Here is a 16,153-nt window from a genome sequence, read left to right on the forward strand (position 1 = left end):
CAGGACAGCATGAGACGTTTGGCCTAGGGGATCTTCAGGAAGGTCCTGCTGCCACAGTGCCAGGGCCACCTGCCCCAGGCTGCCACCTGCAGCAAAGAGTTCCTCTTTCCACCTCTTTTCTGCACACATTCCGTGCCACACGCTTCTCCTTGAAAATCCCATCTCCCCACAGAGCCCTTTCCCAAGAGAGCTGAGCTATGCTGACTTTTCTGGTTGTTCCTGCACCCTCTTTCCATGCTCCATACAACCCCAACTTGACAGTGCTGCACTGCAGAGCAAGTGGACTGTGGTGCCCAGGGCCGTGGGGGAGTCCGCAGATTCATGTTGGTCAGGATGGGAGGAAGACCCAGCTCAGGGCGGCTCCTACACACTCCCCCTCAGCACACAGACATGGCTTCTGCAGCTCCAGAGATCTCAGAGAGAGGATTCTGGGCAAACAACTCAGTGTGGGGTCCTTTATTTCATTTTATACACATAGAGAGTACGGCTCCTCATTTACACAAAGACGACGGGACACACCAGACAGGTAAACATGGACACAGCCATAAGATGACAATGTGGATAGCATTAATACAACCAAGAAGAGCAAACACCAAAGATAACAAACAAACAATTAAACAAACAAAACAAAACAAAAACAACCACCTACAGAACTCAGGCTGAACAAGTAATACGTTATTGCAAGTGACATGCAGAAGAAGGAGGTCAGTTCGTTACTGCTTTTGAAAAGAAAACAATCAACAGTTTCCTTATAGACTCCTTGAGTTCCTTGTTCCTCATGCTGTAGATGAGGGGGTTCACTGCTGGAGACACCAGTGAGTACAAAACAGAAACCACCAGATCCAGGGATGGGGAAGAGATGGAGGGGGGCTTCAGGTAGGCAAACATGGCAGTGCTCACAAACAGGGAGACCACGGCCAGGTGAAGGAGGCAGGTGGAAAAGGCTTTGTGCCGTCCCTGCTCAGAGGGGATCCTCAGCACGGCCCTGAAGATCTGCACATAGGACAGCACAATGAACACAAAACACCCAAATACTACTGATATACTAAGCACGAGAAGCCTGACTTCCTTTAGGTAGGAGCGTGAGCAGGAGAGCTTGAGGATCTGGGGGATTTCACAGAAGAACTGGTCCAGGACATTGCCCTTGCACAGTGGCAGTGAAAATGTATTGGCTGTGTTCAGCAGAGCATTGAGAAACCCAGTGGCCCAGGCAGCTGCTGCCATGTGGACACAAGCTCTGCTGCCCAGGAGGGTCCCGTAGTGCAGGGGTTTGCAGATGGCAACGTAGCGGTCGTAGGACATGACGGTGAGGAGAGAATATTCTGCTGAAGCTAAAAAGAAAAAAAGAAAGAGTTGTGCAGCACACCCTGCATAGGAAATGACCCTGGTATCCCACAGAGAGTTGGCCATGGACTTGGGGACAATGCTGGAGATGGTGCCCATATCGAGGAGGGAGATGTTGAGCAGGAAGAAGTACATGGGGGTGTGGAGGTGCTGGTCCCAGGCTATGGTGGTGATGATGAGGCCGTTGCCCAGGAGGGCAGCCAGGTAGATGCCCAGGAAGAGCCAGAAGTGCAAGAGCTGCAGCTCCCGTGTGTCTGCGAATGCCAAAAGGAGGAACTGGGTGATGGAGCTGCTGTTGAACATTTGCTGTCTGTGGGCATGAGGACCTGTGCAAGGAGGAAAAGACAGTGAGGATTTAGGGGAGATTTCTCTGACCAAAATCAAAGCCATTTCTCACACACCCTCCCTGGCTCCACACCCCTTGTCCTTTTCCAGACCTTCCTCCAGCTCCGTGTCTCAGCCCTGGGTGGTGCTGGCTGGAGGTGCCGTGAGGAGCAGGGCCTGTGCCCGCTGGCTGCCGAGGAGTCAGCCCTGCTCTGCTGCAGGGGGTCATGGTAATGGGGGGCAAGGGACAGTCCTGGGGTTCAGCATTGCCATATGGAGCCATGACATCTCACCCTTTCCTAAGATAGCACCCCACATTTAGCCCAAGACAGACGTGGCTCATTTCTCAAACCAAACAGCATTTTCAATGATGTAACATCTATATGTTTCTCAGATAACACTAAGGTGCTATAGCACAGGTCTGCATCCTGATGTGGAGCTTACAGCTTAGAAGGAAACCTCAAAGACATAGCAAAATGTCCTAATAATGTGATTTGATTCAGGGAGACTCAGCTCATTACCCTGCCCCAGACTGCATTGCCCACACCCCACAGGTCAGAACAAAGCTGGGACACATGTTCCCATGGACACACCTGCAGGAAAGGACCCACAAGATCAGGCTGTGACTCTGCAGCTGAAACTGCCATCCCCAGAGAGCCTGAGAGCAAGAACAAGATCCCAACAGCAGTGACCCAGAGCAGGGGAGCAAGAAGGACAATGCGGTGAGGGTGGGTGTGAGAGAGGCCAGGGCAGAGGCAGCCGGGCACTCAGACAGCATCACCCTTCCCCAGCTGTGCAGCCACCTCCCAGACACCAACATTGCCGGGCAGCTGCTCTCAGCCCCTGTGCTCTGCAGAGGAACTGGAGCTCTGACTGCACAGGAGCTGCTTCATGCCTTGGAGCCCCCGGCCCTGAGGGCAGAGGCTTTGCTGGGTGGGAGAGGAGCCAAGGAGGCCGCTCAGAGGATAAATCTGCACTGCAGGGGATCATACAGAGGTTTCTGAATTCTCTCCACAGCAGCATTATCTTTACGGTAACACCTGTATAGATCTTCTCTTTGAAACCTCCAATTGGAAGCACTCTGCAGTGAGCTGGAGTTGTGAGCAGCCCTGACCCACAGAGAACCCAGCAGCAGAAGGACCCTGCCCTGCCCTGCTGGGGGTCGCTCCTTCCGCCCACAGCGTCTCCCCTCAGTGTTGTTGGGATCTCCCTGGGCAGGCTGAGCGCTGACCCTGGCAGGCGGCAGAGTCCCTGCTCCAGCACAGCCCTGGGCTGCAGGGACCCTGCTCTGCAGGACAGCCCTTGGCACCCCTGCCTGCACATTTACATTTACACCCCACAGCCACCCTTGTGAGAACGCAGCATTCACGTCTTGTCACTCTGACAGTGCAGAAGGCAATCCCTGCTCTGCAGCACATCCTCTCCTCCGCATCAGAGAATCTCTGAGAGCTGTACTTACATCTCTCATAGGCTCTGCAATGTGACAGCTGTCTGAGATCCTGCCAAGATTTGCAGATGCAATGCTCTGCAGCCACATGCTTAATATCCTAGAAGATTTCATTTCCAGTGATCTCTCAGCATCCTCCCACCCCAGACTGCATTTCCCTCTCTCTGCCTGGCTCCTCTGCCCTCGGTGCTGCAGGGAGAGCCCTCAGCCCTGCTGCGTGTGCAGAGGAGCTGCTCCTGGGCAGAGCTGTCTCTCTGCAGTGCTGCCGCTGGCCATGAGCTCCCTGTGTCCCAGGAGCCCAGCCCAGCTCAGCAGCACGGGAGCAGCCCATGGTGTCCCTTTCTCTGTCCCCTCTGGGCTCCCTCCAGGTGCCCCTGGGTCTCCAGGGACACATCCTTTGAAATAACCTCAATTAATAAGTGATGTTGATTCTCTCTCCTCTGCAGCAACACTTCTTTCCAGCATTGTGTTCTTTGTATTAAGCAATAAATTGGTATGAGAATCATCTTTTATTTTCCCATCATTAGACAGGACACCAGGAATGTTACAGCAAATGATTTGAATTCTCCAAGCTGAGGGAGGAATATCTTCAGTTGAAGGAATGTACGCATTTTGTTCTGGTTTTATACTCCCAGGTCTAGAGAGACATTCATCAATCTTTGGCCATCTCATGTCTGTGCTCTGAAGCAAAGCCTTTGCACACATGGGCTCTTGGGCACTTGGTACCAGGTTTCTTGTGGCGGGTCAGAGCTGGGCTGGTGCCACAGCTGGGGTGGTTCAGCCCAGATGTGAGGCAATGTCCTCAGCCAGGGACCTGACTGGGGAGCTGGAGCTGCCAGTGCTGCAGACAGAGCTGTGACACGGGTGGAATGAACTGCCAGGCAGGATGGCAGAAGTGAGTTCATCTGGTCTGCAAGGACAGCAGCCTCCAAGCACAGAAACAGTCCAGAACAGAACTCAGTCCAGACCTCTAAGGCAATCAAGGGCCCCATAATGAACTGTTACTACTGCAGGAACAAATAACAAGAAACAGGGACACTGTGTGGCTACTGATGAATTTAATAAGGGAAAGAGGTGAGAATCCCTGTGTCCTCTTGTCCTCCATTTTCACCAGCAATGTGTCCCAGGTCTCTGTGACTGGAGGCAGAACAACCAGCAGTGGATGGGGATCAAGTCAGGGGTCACTGGAACTAACACAATCCTTTCCAGTCTATGGGACAGCAGGGGCAGCATCCCAGGAGCTGAGACAGCAGGACGATGTCACAGGGAGGCCACTCTCCACCATCTTGGAAAGCTCATGGAGACTGGGGGGACTCCCTGACCACTGGCAGCTCTCACACAGTGTGTGCACTTTTCAAAATGGCCAATGGGTGAGCAGAGGAACTAAGGGCTGTGCCCCAGAACATGTCCACTGGGACCCCATTTCTGGGTGTCTGGAAGAGACGGTGACGGGGTTTACCCAGGGCAGGTTGTGCCTGTCCATCCTCTTTGCTTTCTGTGAGGAAAGGACAGGGTTTGGATGTGGGCAGAGCAGTGGTGGTCTGTTACCTGGAAGTCAGCAAGGCATTCAGCGTCATCCCCCACAATGTGCTTGTGCCCAAGTTAGGATATTATGGTCTGTGTCAGTGTGCAAGTAGATGGGTAAAAGGCAATCTGGATGGTTTGGCTTAGAAGGACAGTACATAAAGGCAAAAACTTTCCATTCCTGAGGACAGTCAAGCACTGGAAGCTGTTTCCCAGCAGTGTGCATCCACTCTACCTCAGAAAGTTAACACCATGTGTTTGTTTAGACCACTCACTAATCTGGTCTGACCCTGCTTTTAGGAGGAGGTTGGTCAAGACACCTCTTGAGGTGCCTTAGAGCCTGAATGATGCTGTCCTTCCTTCCTTCCCATTCATGTTTCTGATTTGGAGAAAGTTCTCAGGTTACCTCTGATCACAGAAATAATTCACATGAGGCGCAAGGCTGTTTTACAAGTAACCATAAACAACCCTGATCACAACCTTTGTATCCTTTTTAATTTCCTCCAACCCAGCTTCCTCTTGTTTGCTGTCCTAATACCCTTCCAGAAAGAAAACACCACCTTGTTCATCCTTTCAGAGCAGGTTGTTCAAGAGGTGTCAGCATCCATGTACAGAGTCTGCACATCAGCCAGGCAGCAAAGCCGTCATTACAGAAATGCAGACGAGGCTCTTGACCAGCTTCTTGAACCCAGATCTCAGCGTGACGTGTCTGCCGAGATTCCTGGGAACACCTGAACTTTAAGTGCAGAGCATGTGAGTGCTGGTTGGGTATCCTGGATTGTCTCCTGAGCCATGTGGTGCTTCAGGCTGTGAAGAGAATCAAAACCAACTGTTTCACTGGGTTAATTAATTTTACAGACTGTCACACAGGGAGTTGAAGGGAGCTCAGAACTCCAGTCTCTGCTGTACTATAAGGCTTGATACCCCATCCACAGGTACAGATCTAAATGGTCCAGATAGAGGGTGATCTTGCAAAAGTCACCCTTTGTGTCCCCAGGTGCATGGACGCTGCTCATGTGCCTCTGCAGAGAGTGGTAGAGGTTGGATCCCTTTCTCAGGAGAAACTCCTTGCTGGAAAGACACAACTACGGGGCTGGCTGAACAAGGTTTTATTGCATTTCACTCGGCATCAGATTTGACATATTTGGTGCTTTTCTGTGATCACTTCTTCTGCACAGATGATCACAGAAAGACAACCATTTCATAAGAGTTGCTTACAAAGGCCCTGTCATCAACAAGAAAGCTCACCGTGAGATCTGGAGGGAGTGAGGAAGATTATAACAAGCACCAGGAAGAGCCAAGAAGTCCAAGGCCTCTTCTGTAGAGCGTGAGGCCCTGAGCAGCAGTGACTGGCCATGTGTGGTGTGGGAGAGGGTCAGGGGATGTGGGGTAGAAAAGGGTGATAGCTGATGACTTCAGCAAATCCTTACAACCATGTCTGAGCCACAAGTCGAATGCGGCTGATATATGGGGGTCGAAGGGGAGTGGTAGAAAGATTGTTGTTGATTTTGGAAAGAAGACAGGCTTTTTTGGACTAATGATATATGGCAGTGCCATTTGCATGCTGTGGGCTTGGCTGTGCCTGGGAGATGGGGAATGGCTGCTGCTGGGGTGTTTGTGCTCAGTCATGGTCCATGAGCTGGACCTGCTCTGCTCCTCTCTTACACTGCCCGCACTTGGATGGACCTCAGGAATCATCCATGAACCTGGTGGATGCGTGGACCTCCTGGAGGGATGGGTATTGATCCAAATAGAGGATTCAAGCAAGTTTGGGACTGGGACAGCTCAGGTGATTGGTGACCATTGCCAGATATGTGAAAGAAATTGAATGGGTTTGGGGGACTTCACAGACATTGCCAAGTCCTCAGAAAACCAGAGCCTTGTGGTTAAAGCAACAGCACTTGGCACCAAACCCACCCCCAAAACACAAAACACTCACAGTGACCACAGGCAGAGCCTGAGAAACATTTGACTGAAAGGGTCTCCTTTGTCAGGTCCTGGGGTCAGGGCTTGGCCATTCTGATGATGAACAAACACCAAGGGTTGACGGGGCACCAGAGAAACCTCCACATCGCCTTTACCACCTCTGACCATTGTCTCCAGGTTTTTCCTTGAGCAGCCTCCAGGGACAGGGACTGCTTGTGTCAGCAATGGCCCTTCGTGGGGTCCCAAACATGCTCAGAAACTTGGCGTTTGTTTCTGCCCTTCAGTTCATTACAGGTTTGTTCATTCTTTCAGTACCTGAAGTTCAGGATCATGGCAGCAGATGGCTCAGTAACATCCAAAATGCCCTTACAAGACAATGCTCTCTGCAGCACTTTCCTAAAGGCTTCAAGTCTGGTGTGGGTGATTTCAGAGATTTCAGAATTGTAGCCAAACAGTGAGCATTTCCATAACAAACAGTAATAAAGCCAAATCTCTAATATTTCCATCCCCCTCCCAAAACCCTCATTTCCAGAACAGCTGGTATCAACAATCTCCAATGAATATTGATCTAGAGAATCTCCTGATAACGACTGAATGTGTCAGAGAAGTGGGTGCCTAAAGGATCACTTGACCGAGGAAACAGGCCAGGACACCTCAAGAGGAATCACACAACTCTGGACCAAGAGTTCTTCAGACTCCTGTCTTCAGGAACAAAGTCCTAGGAGAACTTGCTGGTGAAGATGGAGGCAAAGAAGTCATGAAGAACCTCAGTCCTGTCTGATTCCACTCATATGAAGCTCACCAGCAGTTCCACATTCACCCTGTCTATTCTTTTACTGGAAATGAAGCAGTGTCAGCTCATCTTGCTGCCCTCAGACTCTACTGCAGGTATCAAGTCCAGGGCAGCTTTGGCATCATCCCCACATCCATGGACAAGGTTTCTAAATTCCTCCTTTGCAGCTTCCCCTGCTCCCACGTCCTGTGTGCTGCCTTTTTGCCCTGGAGCTCCATCAGTTCAGACAAGCAGCCTCATGAGATAAATGCTTCCTTTCATGGGTACTTGAAGAGATCATTCTTGTGCTTGGAGCAGGCTGTCCTGTAAGGCTGATCAGATTTCCTGAGCTCCTTCACCCTCCATGACTTTCTCATGTCACCACCTTTATTGGCCGCCATCCCCCAGTATGTCAAAGTCTTCTCCTCTGGAGCCCACCAGTCTGTGCTCTGCTGCTGGCCTTCCTCCCTCCCTTCTGGTGCCTGGGATCCCACTGTTTCCTGGTCACAACAGCCAAGGTGGACACTGATGTTCACATCCCTCACCAGCTCTTCCTTGTTTCCCAGTTCCAGATCCAGGTGAGCATCACCCTTGTTGGCCCATCAGGCAGCCACACTAAGAAGTTGTCACTAGATCTTCTGGACTGTTGGCATCTGCTAGGTTGCCTAGCCAGTGAATTTCAATGCAATTAGAGATCCCCATAGGAACCTGCTCATTGACTGAAGAGTTTCTCAGGTTGCTGACAGAGACCTTTTCCATTGCTTCTCCATGACCAACTCATTTGTAACACCCCACAGGTTGTCACCCTGTATTGCGTTTCCATGACAAAGTCTTGGAACTGGGAGTGGGTGTGTCTGTGCTACAGTTGTCACCGCTCTGAGAAGACAACAGGAGTTTGACCAACGTCAGACATAGCGGATTTCAGCTGGCTCCAAGATGGACCCACTCCTGCCAAATCTGAGCCACTCAGTTATGCTGGCAGCACCTCTGGGATATTGTATTTGAGAAAGGGTAAAAAACGCTGCACAACAGCAGGTGGGAGAGAGGAGGGAGGAAAGGTGAGAGAAAAGCAGTGCAGACACCAAGGTCATATCCCATAGGACCCAAGCAGGTCCCTCAGCAGGCCAAAGCTTGCTCTCCTGAAATCCTGCTCTTGGCCTTGTGATCATCTCCCAGGAGCCTCAGCTCCACTGTCCCCTCCCTGACTGTTCCATCCTGACCAACTCTTTCTGGTTTGTAAGTGTGAAGTCCCACAGGGCACCTCACCTCACTGACTCCTCAGTCACCCGTGTCAGGAAGATGTTGTCAATGAGCTCCAAACCCTCCTGGATGGCAGGTACCTTGCAGATATTGGGATATCTCAGGTCAGCCACAAGGACACGGCCTGGAAACATGAGGCTTCTTGTATTTGTCTGAAGGAGGCCTCGTCTAATTCCTCTTCCTCATCAGTGAGTCTGCAACTGATGTCCAGTCACCGCTACATTGCCCATGTTGTTCTGCCCTCTCATGGTGACTCCTCAACCTTCAGCTGACATTGTCTGTCCCCAGGCAGAGTTCCTCGCATCTGGTATTTACCCATCAGAAAACTCTGAATATTGACAAGATAAAGTGACCAGTTCGGTATCAGGGTGGGACAATAACCCCATCCATCAGAACAGAGCAGGAACTGAGACGCTGAGCAGTAACACTGGGGAGAAGGGTCTGGGCACTCCAAGGTCCCCACACCAGCCCGTGGTGCACGCTCACCATGAACAAGGCAGCTGCACACGGGGCTGCATGAGGAGGAGTGTGGGGACCCAGACACCTGGAGTTCTCATGCCATTCGGTTCAGCACTGGTGTGACCCCACACACACAGGGGTGTGCCAGTGTGCGGCTTCCCAGTTTGGAGAAGCAGGGGGGAACTGGAGAGTGCAGGGCTCTGCCAAGGGAGGTTCAGCACCTTGTGCACATGGTGTGCGATGCTGAGGGACCTGGGCTGATTTGGCCCAGCAGCGCTGGGGAGGCTGCAGCAGTGCAGGAGTAGCCTGAGAGTGCTTGAAGGGTGGTTTCAGAGGTGGTGGAGGTTTTCTAAATAGTGAAAAATGGTATGAGAAGAAATAATGGCACAAAGAGCAGCTGAGGAGGTCCAGGCTGGACATGAGCAGCAAGGAATGTAACTGGAAGGGCAGTGCTGTGGTGGAGCAGGTCAGCAGAAGGAGTCTGCATCAGCCCAAGGCTTTGTGCTTCAACGAGCAGCTGGGGAGGATGCAGAGATCTCAGCAAAGGAAGGAAGATGCTCAGACAAGAGCAAGGTGGGGCAGCAGGGGGGATGTCTGCAGCCTGCAGGGAAAGAGGTGCAGGGGATGTCACAGCACAGGACAAGCTGTGGTGGAGATGATCAAGGGCTGTAAAGAGATTGAAAGGCCCCACAAGACATGAGCTCCTTCTCCCCTTGGCTATGGCTGTTGTCTGCACCTCTGATGCCTGTGAGGAGACACCTTGTCCTTCCAGCACAGAGGCCTCATGGCCTCCTTGTCCCCAGCCAGCAACCGGGTAGGTGTGGGACCATAGTCCTGCCCTTGGCCTTGCACAGCCCCACATCACACTGTCCAGGAAGGGCCCTGGGCAACGTGGGAGGGACAGGATCTGCCTTCCCAGGGCTGGGGGTCAGGACTTGGCCCTTTGGTTAATGAAACACATTCAGGTTTACTCATCATCAGAGCTGCCTTTACATTGCTTTTCCTGAACTGTCATAACTTCATCCAGTTTTCTTCTCTAACCAACCCTGGGGATGGTTTCTCAGTTTTGTCCCTCAGTGGGACCCATTAACATAACAAGAAACTTTGGAGTTTGCATCTGAGTTTGACTTTTTGAGAAGTTTCTTCAGCTTCCTCCAGGGCCTGAGGTCCATGGACTCAGCACCAAAGCCACCAGAGGGGTCATTAAAGTGCCTTGGGCTGCTCCTGTGCTGCTGAGCTGGGCTGGGCTCCTGGGACAGAGGGAGCTCATGGCAAGCGGCAGCGCTGCAGAGAGACAGCTCTGCCCAGGAGCAGCTCCTCTGCACAGCGCAGCAGGGCTGAGGGCTCTGCCTGGGGATCTCAGGGAGACGAGCAAGGCAGAGAGAGATTAAAGGTGGTCAGGACTGGGAGGATGACTGAGAGCTCACTGGAGGAGAAACCTTTGCAGCCCTTGCCATGGTAAGTCTCTGGGTGCAGGGCAATGCAGCTGTAGCTCCTGGATGCATCTCCTAAAACTGGCACAGGCACAGCTTATGGGATCTGTAAGGAGGGGGCTCTTGTCTGGCAATGTTGAACAGCTGTGAAGACGGGTGAGCACCCAGGGGTGCCCAGGGTTGTCCTGCAGAGCAGGGTCCCTGCACCCCAGGGCTGTGCCAGGGCAGGGACTCTGCCACCTGCCAGGGTCAGCGCTCAGCCTGCCCGGGGAAATCCCATGGCAGCAGCGACCCCTGGCAGGGCAGGCAGGGAGCTTGTGGGGTTGAAGGGTGCTGTGTGGGTCAGGGCTGCCAGAGCTCCAGATCAGCCCTACAGACATTGCAAAGGGTCCTTCTGAACAACAACATCAAGGCAGCAAAAGCTGCAAGGGAAGGAGTCTGTGCTTTCAGTTTTCCACTCTTGGTTGTCTGGGTGTGCAGTGGGAGATGGGGATTTCTTTCTCTCCTTGGAGAAGACACTGAGACTCGAGTTCTCATTAGGACTTGTCTGAGCTGCTCCTGAGCCCCTGCACACACAGAGCTGCCCCTGGGCAGTGCCAGGAGGTGTGAGCAGGACAGAGCTGAGCATACAGCAGTGGGACGGGGTCTGTGACACTGACAGGGAGCAGATCCAGGGACAGAGACACAACTGCAGGCAGCACAGACATGGGCAGGGAGAGGGAGATGGACCAGAAATGCTGGGGAGGCGGGATTCAGGAGCCCCCCTGCCATCCCCTGCAGTGCAGAGACCTTTCCCAGTGCAACCCCTGGTCTCCTCTCCTCCACAGCAGAGCCTCTGCCCCAAAGCCATGGGGTCCATGTCACGAATCTCCACCTCAGCAGCTGCTCCTCCAGGTGAAGGGTTCCTGGAACGTGGTACACAAAACATTCTGAAAGTACTTGCTCTACAGTGTCATTATGTGTGTGGCAGCAGCACAGCCGGGTAAGGAGAAGGTTCCACAGCCTGCCCGTCTGCCTTTTTGTTATTGCTTTAATTTCCAGGAACACTTCAGTGTCCTTCCCTGTTTCTCCACCTCTCCCTGGTGCTCTTGCTGTATGGGATTGGCGTGGGAGTGTGGTTCCATTCTTGTTCTGACACCAACACTGGGGGTCTTGCCCCAGAGGTGATTCATGGAAACCAGGTGCCTAAGCTGTATTTTAAGTTGTGATGAAACATGTTTCTCATTTTGTAGAAACAAAATAAACTGACATATCCCTCTTTCAGGGAGGAGGTTTTAATGAGAAACAGCATGTTTATTTTGCACAGAGAAGTCTCCCCTAATTTGTCACTGTCTTTTTCTCCTATGGCAGGTCCCCATGTTCACAGACAGCAAATGTCCAACAGCAGCTCAGTCACCCAGTTCCTCCTCCTGGCGTTCACAGACACACGGGAGCTGCAGCTCTTGCACTTCTGGCTCTTCCTGGGCATCTACCTGGCTGCCCTCCTGGGCAACGGCCTCATCATCACCACCATAGTCTGGGACCAGCACCTCCACACCCCCATGTACTTCTTCCTGCTCAACCTCTCCCTCCTTGACCTGGGCTCCATCTCCACCACTGTCCCCAAATCCATGGCCAACTCTCTGTGGGATACCACGGTCATTTCCTATGCAGGGTGTGCTGCACAACTCTTTCTGTTTTTCTTTTTAGCTTCAGCAGAATTTTGTCTTCTGACTATCATGTCCTACGACCGCTACGTTGCCATCTGCAAACCCCTGCACTATTGGACCCTCCTGGGCAGCAGAGCTTGTGTCCACATGGTAGCAGCTGCCTGGGCCACTGGGTTTCTCTATTCCCTGGTGCACACGGCCAATACATTTTCACTGCCACTGTGCAAGGGCAATGCCCTGGACCAGTTTTTCTGTGAGATCCCCCAGATCCTCAAGCTCTCCTGCTCACACTCCTACCTCAGGGAAATTGGGCTTCTTGCGGTTTGTATATTAGTAACATTTGGGTGTTTTGTGTTCATCGTGGTGTCCTATGCGCAGATCTTCAGAGCTGTGCTGAGGATCCCCTCTGGGCAGGGACGGCACAAAGCCTTTTCCACCTGCCTCCCTCACCTGGCCGTGGTCTCCCTGTTTGTCAGCACTGGCATGTTTGCCTACCTGAAGCCCCCCTCCGTCTCTTCCCCATCCCTGGATCTGGTGGTGTCTGTTCTGTACTCAGTGGTGCCTCCAGCAGTGAACCCCGTCATCTACAGCATGAGGAACAAGGAGCTCAAGGATGCCCTTAGGAAACTAATTTCCTAGAGTTTTCTGAAGCAATAAACTGGCCATCATCTTCTATATAGGAGTTTTAATGTAGCTAATTACAGGCCCTGCCTGTCAGCTGGATTGTCTGGTGTTGTTGGTTGTTTTCTTATTGTGATAATGTTGTCATTCCCTTTCTAATTCCATGTTGGCTTTTCTTTTATAACTGTTGGCTTTTTAAATGAGCAGCAGTGCTCTTCTTGTCTCTAAGCAGAATAAAGGGCTGTTTAGTGACTTGTTTTTCACTATATCTATCCTGCAAGGGCTTTTTAGAGCTGCAGAGATAGTTCCTGTGGGTGGGTGGAGGGGAAAAGAGCTCTCGCATGGGAGCACTGCCAGGGAGCACCAGTGCTTGGTCTTCTAGAGCTGTTCTGGTTCCACTCCCACACTCTCCTTCTCATCCCTTGTGTTGGTGCAAGGCCTGAGTGCTCTTGCAGCTTGGTCCCTGTCCTGCTTTGTGTCACTCCTGTCAGCACAGGCAGGGACAGGCAATGGGCACTTGTGTCACAGAACTGGCCTCAGTAACAGTACTTCCACAAGGAAAAGTGATCTTCTTTGGGCAGTGCATGATGGTTTCTATCTTCTTGCAATGTTTCTCTCAAGCTTATTCCTACAAAAGTGTCCCACAGATGAAACTCCATTGTACATCTGAACAGTGTGTGTGTGCAGGGCTGGCACACAGCAGTGTCCTCTCACAGCCAGGCCTACTGCCAGAGACCTGCAGGACCAGCAGAGCAGGGTCTGGACTGTGCCCCTGTGCACTGGACACCCCTCAGAAGGTGCCTCTGGTCAATCACCATCGACTGACCCTTCACAACCACCATTTCCAGCACTGACCTCTCACCCCAGCTCAGAGTTCTTTGCCCCTCCATGCAATTACACTGAATGAGTAGATCAGAGGTTCATGTTTGCCTTGTACAGATGAGATGTGAGCATGCACATCATGTACATGAGTTGACATGAACTTGAGTCAGCAAAAACACCATCAGCTATTTCTTGTGGTTCCATGAAGGCCTGTGTGACAGACAGTTTGTTGAGGTGACATCATGTTGGGACTAGCATCCCATAAGGAACCATCAGAAAGCAGCACTGGGATGTGTTTCCGTGAACGAATTTCCCAATCAGAACCTGCAAAGAACACTGTCCTTGCAGCGCAGACACTCTGGAGCCTGCAGAATTAGTTGAGTCTTGTTTTAACATCTGCTCAAGACTGTTACATCAAGTGTCCTTTAGCTGAACTTTGCTCCTTATACGCTCCTTATAATGCTAAAATACACATCCATAGGATGGGAGCCCCAGGCTCAGCCTGGGACCCTTCCTCAACAACCAAGCATGGTGATAAAATGATTACGTAACCAACATACCAATGTGTAAAGATTTGGCTCTTTAGGACTGCTGGGAGGGTCTGAATGTAGGGATAAGATTTTGGATATAATAGATCTGGAGGCTGGTGAAGGAAAGAATTGGAGACACTGGTTACAGGTGGTGAGGGCCATGTGGAGGTGGCTCTGATGCCATGTCAGCTCCTGATGTTTGTTCATCACCAGAATGGCTGAGCCCTGACCCCTGGGACCTGGTAGATCTTTCTCAAATGTTTTTCAAGGCTTTGCCTATGGACAGTGTGTTTTGTATTTTGGGTGTGGGTTTTATGTGAACTGCTGTTGCTTTACCTGCAAGGCTCTGGTTTTCTGTGGAGTTGGAAATGCCTGTGAGTTCCTCACCACTCATCCAGGTTCTTTCATACACCTGGCAATGGTCACCAATCACCTCAATGTCCCAGTCCCAAACTTGCTTGAATCCTCTATTTGGATCCATACCCATCACTCCAGGAGGTTCATGCATCCACCAGGCTCATGGATGATTCCTGAAGTCCATCCAAGTGTGGGCAGTGTAAGAGAGGAGCAGAGCAGGGTCAGCTCATGGGCCATGGCTGAGCACAAACACCCCAGCAGCAACCATTCCCCATCTCCCAGGCACAGCCATGCCCACAGCATGCAAATGTCACTGCCATACATGAGTAGCCCAAGAGAGGCCTTTCTTCCTTCCATATTCCCAGGAAAATCTTCCTCCTGTTCCTCCTCCACCTGTAGACATCAACTGCTTTCCATTTCTGGGCTCAGACATGGCTGGAAGGATTCACTGAAGCCATCAGCCATCTCATTGCTTCTCCCTGACATGCCCTGACCCTCTCCCACACCTACACATGGCCAATCATGGCTGCTCAGGGCCTCCCACTCTTCAGAAGAGGCCTTGAGCTTCTTGGTTCTTCATGGTGATAATAATAAACTTCTTTGCTCTCTCCAGAGTTCATGGTGAGCTTTCTTGTCCATAACAGCCCCCTATGGCCATGTCTTACTTAATGGTTGTGGTTTTATGATCATTTGTGCAGAAAGGGCAGTCACAGGACAGCACCCATTATGTCAAAACTGATGCCGAGTGAAATGCTGTAAAGACCTGGTGAGTTACCCCTGTGTCTAGATAAGTTACGCAAACATTTGAAGGACTTCTCATGCCTTTTAACCTGATTATCCTCAGAAGGCCACCAGCCTTGCATCTCAGGAAATGGGATGCCAGAGTTCAAGGGCAGGATGGTTTGGGCTCTGTCCTGGGATCTGGAAACTGAAACATGCTCCCATCTCCCAACCCCCTGCCCTCCTCAGTGAGGGTGTGAGACATTCTGCCAGCGAGGGCTGAACTCACAGTCATGGCCAGTATCTTATGCCCAACTGCAGCCAATGGTGTCCTGCCAGCTCAGGACTGGAGCTTCCATTGCTGGAGGTATTTAAAACATGTGGAGATGTGGCACTTTTGGATATGGTTTAGTGGTGAGCTTGACAGTGTTTGATTTATGGTTGGACTCTATGTTCTTAAGGGTCTTTTCCAGCCTAAATGATTCTACAGTTCTATGATTTGGGTTGAAACCATTTCAATTCCATCACCTCCAGCTTCCCTCAGAGGCTGCTGTTGTGTGGCACAACTGTCCTGGCTCTCCAGGCAGGTTGGGCACTGGTTTGGTGCCTGCATTGGCAGTTTTCCCCTTCCTGGAGTAAAAGGCTGTTGAGGAGAGACAGTTGTAGAGATTTGGGACACAGGGGTTTGGAGCAATCCTTTCAAAATCTGAGCAGGCTGAGCTTTGGTACAAAGGCACAAAGGACGCCAGAATCTTTATGTGGTGTGCACTGACACACATTGTCACCTGCATTTCCAGTCTCTGCAGTCCCAGCTGTGCAGCAGAGTCTGGAGTTCTGAGCTCCCTTCATCTGCCCTGTGTGACACCTGTAAAATGGAACTACCCCAGTCAAATGGCTGGTTTTGATTCTCCTCACAGCCTAAAGCACCACGTGGGTCAGGAGACAAGTCACCCATCGAGGACTCA

The 16,153-nt window shown here is 51.6% G+C and overlaps 2 protein-coding genes across 2 annotated transcripts; one reads left to right on the forward strand and one right to left on the reverse strand.

Moving 5' to 3' along the window:
* Positions 1 to 705: 705 nt before the first annotated feature.
* LOC136104873 (olfactory receptor 14J1-like) lies at positions 706 to 1,647 on the reverse strand. Its single transcript, XM_065844130.2, has one exon. It carries the CDS (start codon positions 1,645 to 1,647, stop codon positions 706 to 708), a length of 942 nt encoding a protein of 313 aa, XP_065700202.2.
* Positions 1,648 to 11,862: 10,215 nt separating this feature from the next.
* On the forward strand, positions 11,863 to 12,777 carry LOC136104861 (olfactory receptor 14J1-like). Its single transcript, XM_065844107.1, has one exon. It carries the CDS (start codon positions 11,863 to 11,865, stop codon positions 12,775 to 12,777), a length of 915 nt encoding a protein of 304 aa, XP_065700179.1.
* The last annotated feature ends 3,376 nt before the right edge of the window (positions 12,778 to 16,153 follow it).

This window comes from Patagioenas fasciata, chromosome 9 (assembly GCF_037038585.1).
Source record: "Patagioenas fasciata isolate bPatFas1 chromosome 9, bPatFas1.hap1, whole genome shotgun sequence".
Taxonomy (NCBI): domain Eukaryota; kingdom Metazoa; phylum Chordata; class Aves; order Columbiformes; family Columbidae; genus Patagioenas; species Patagioenas fasciata.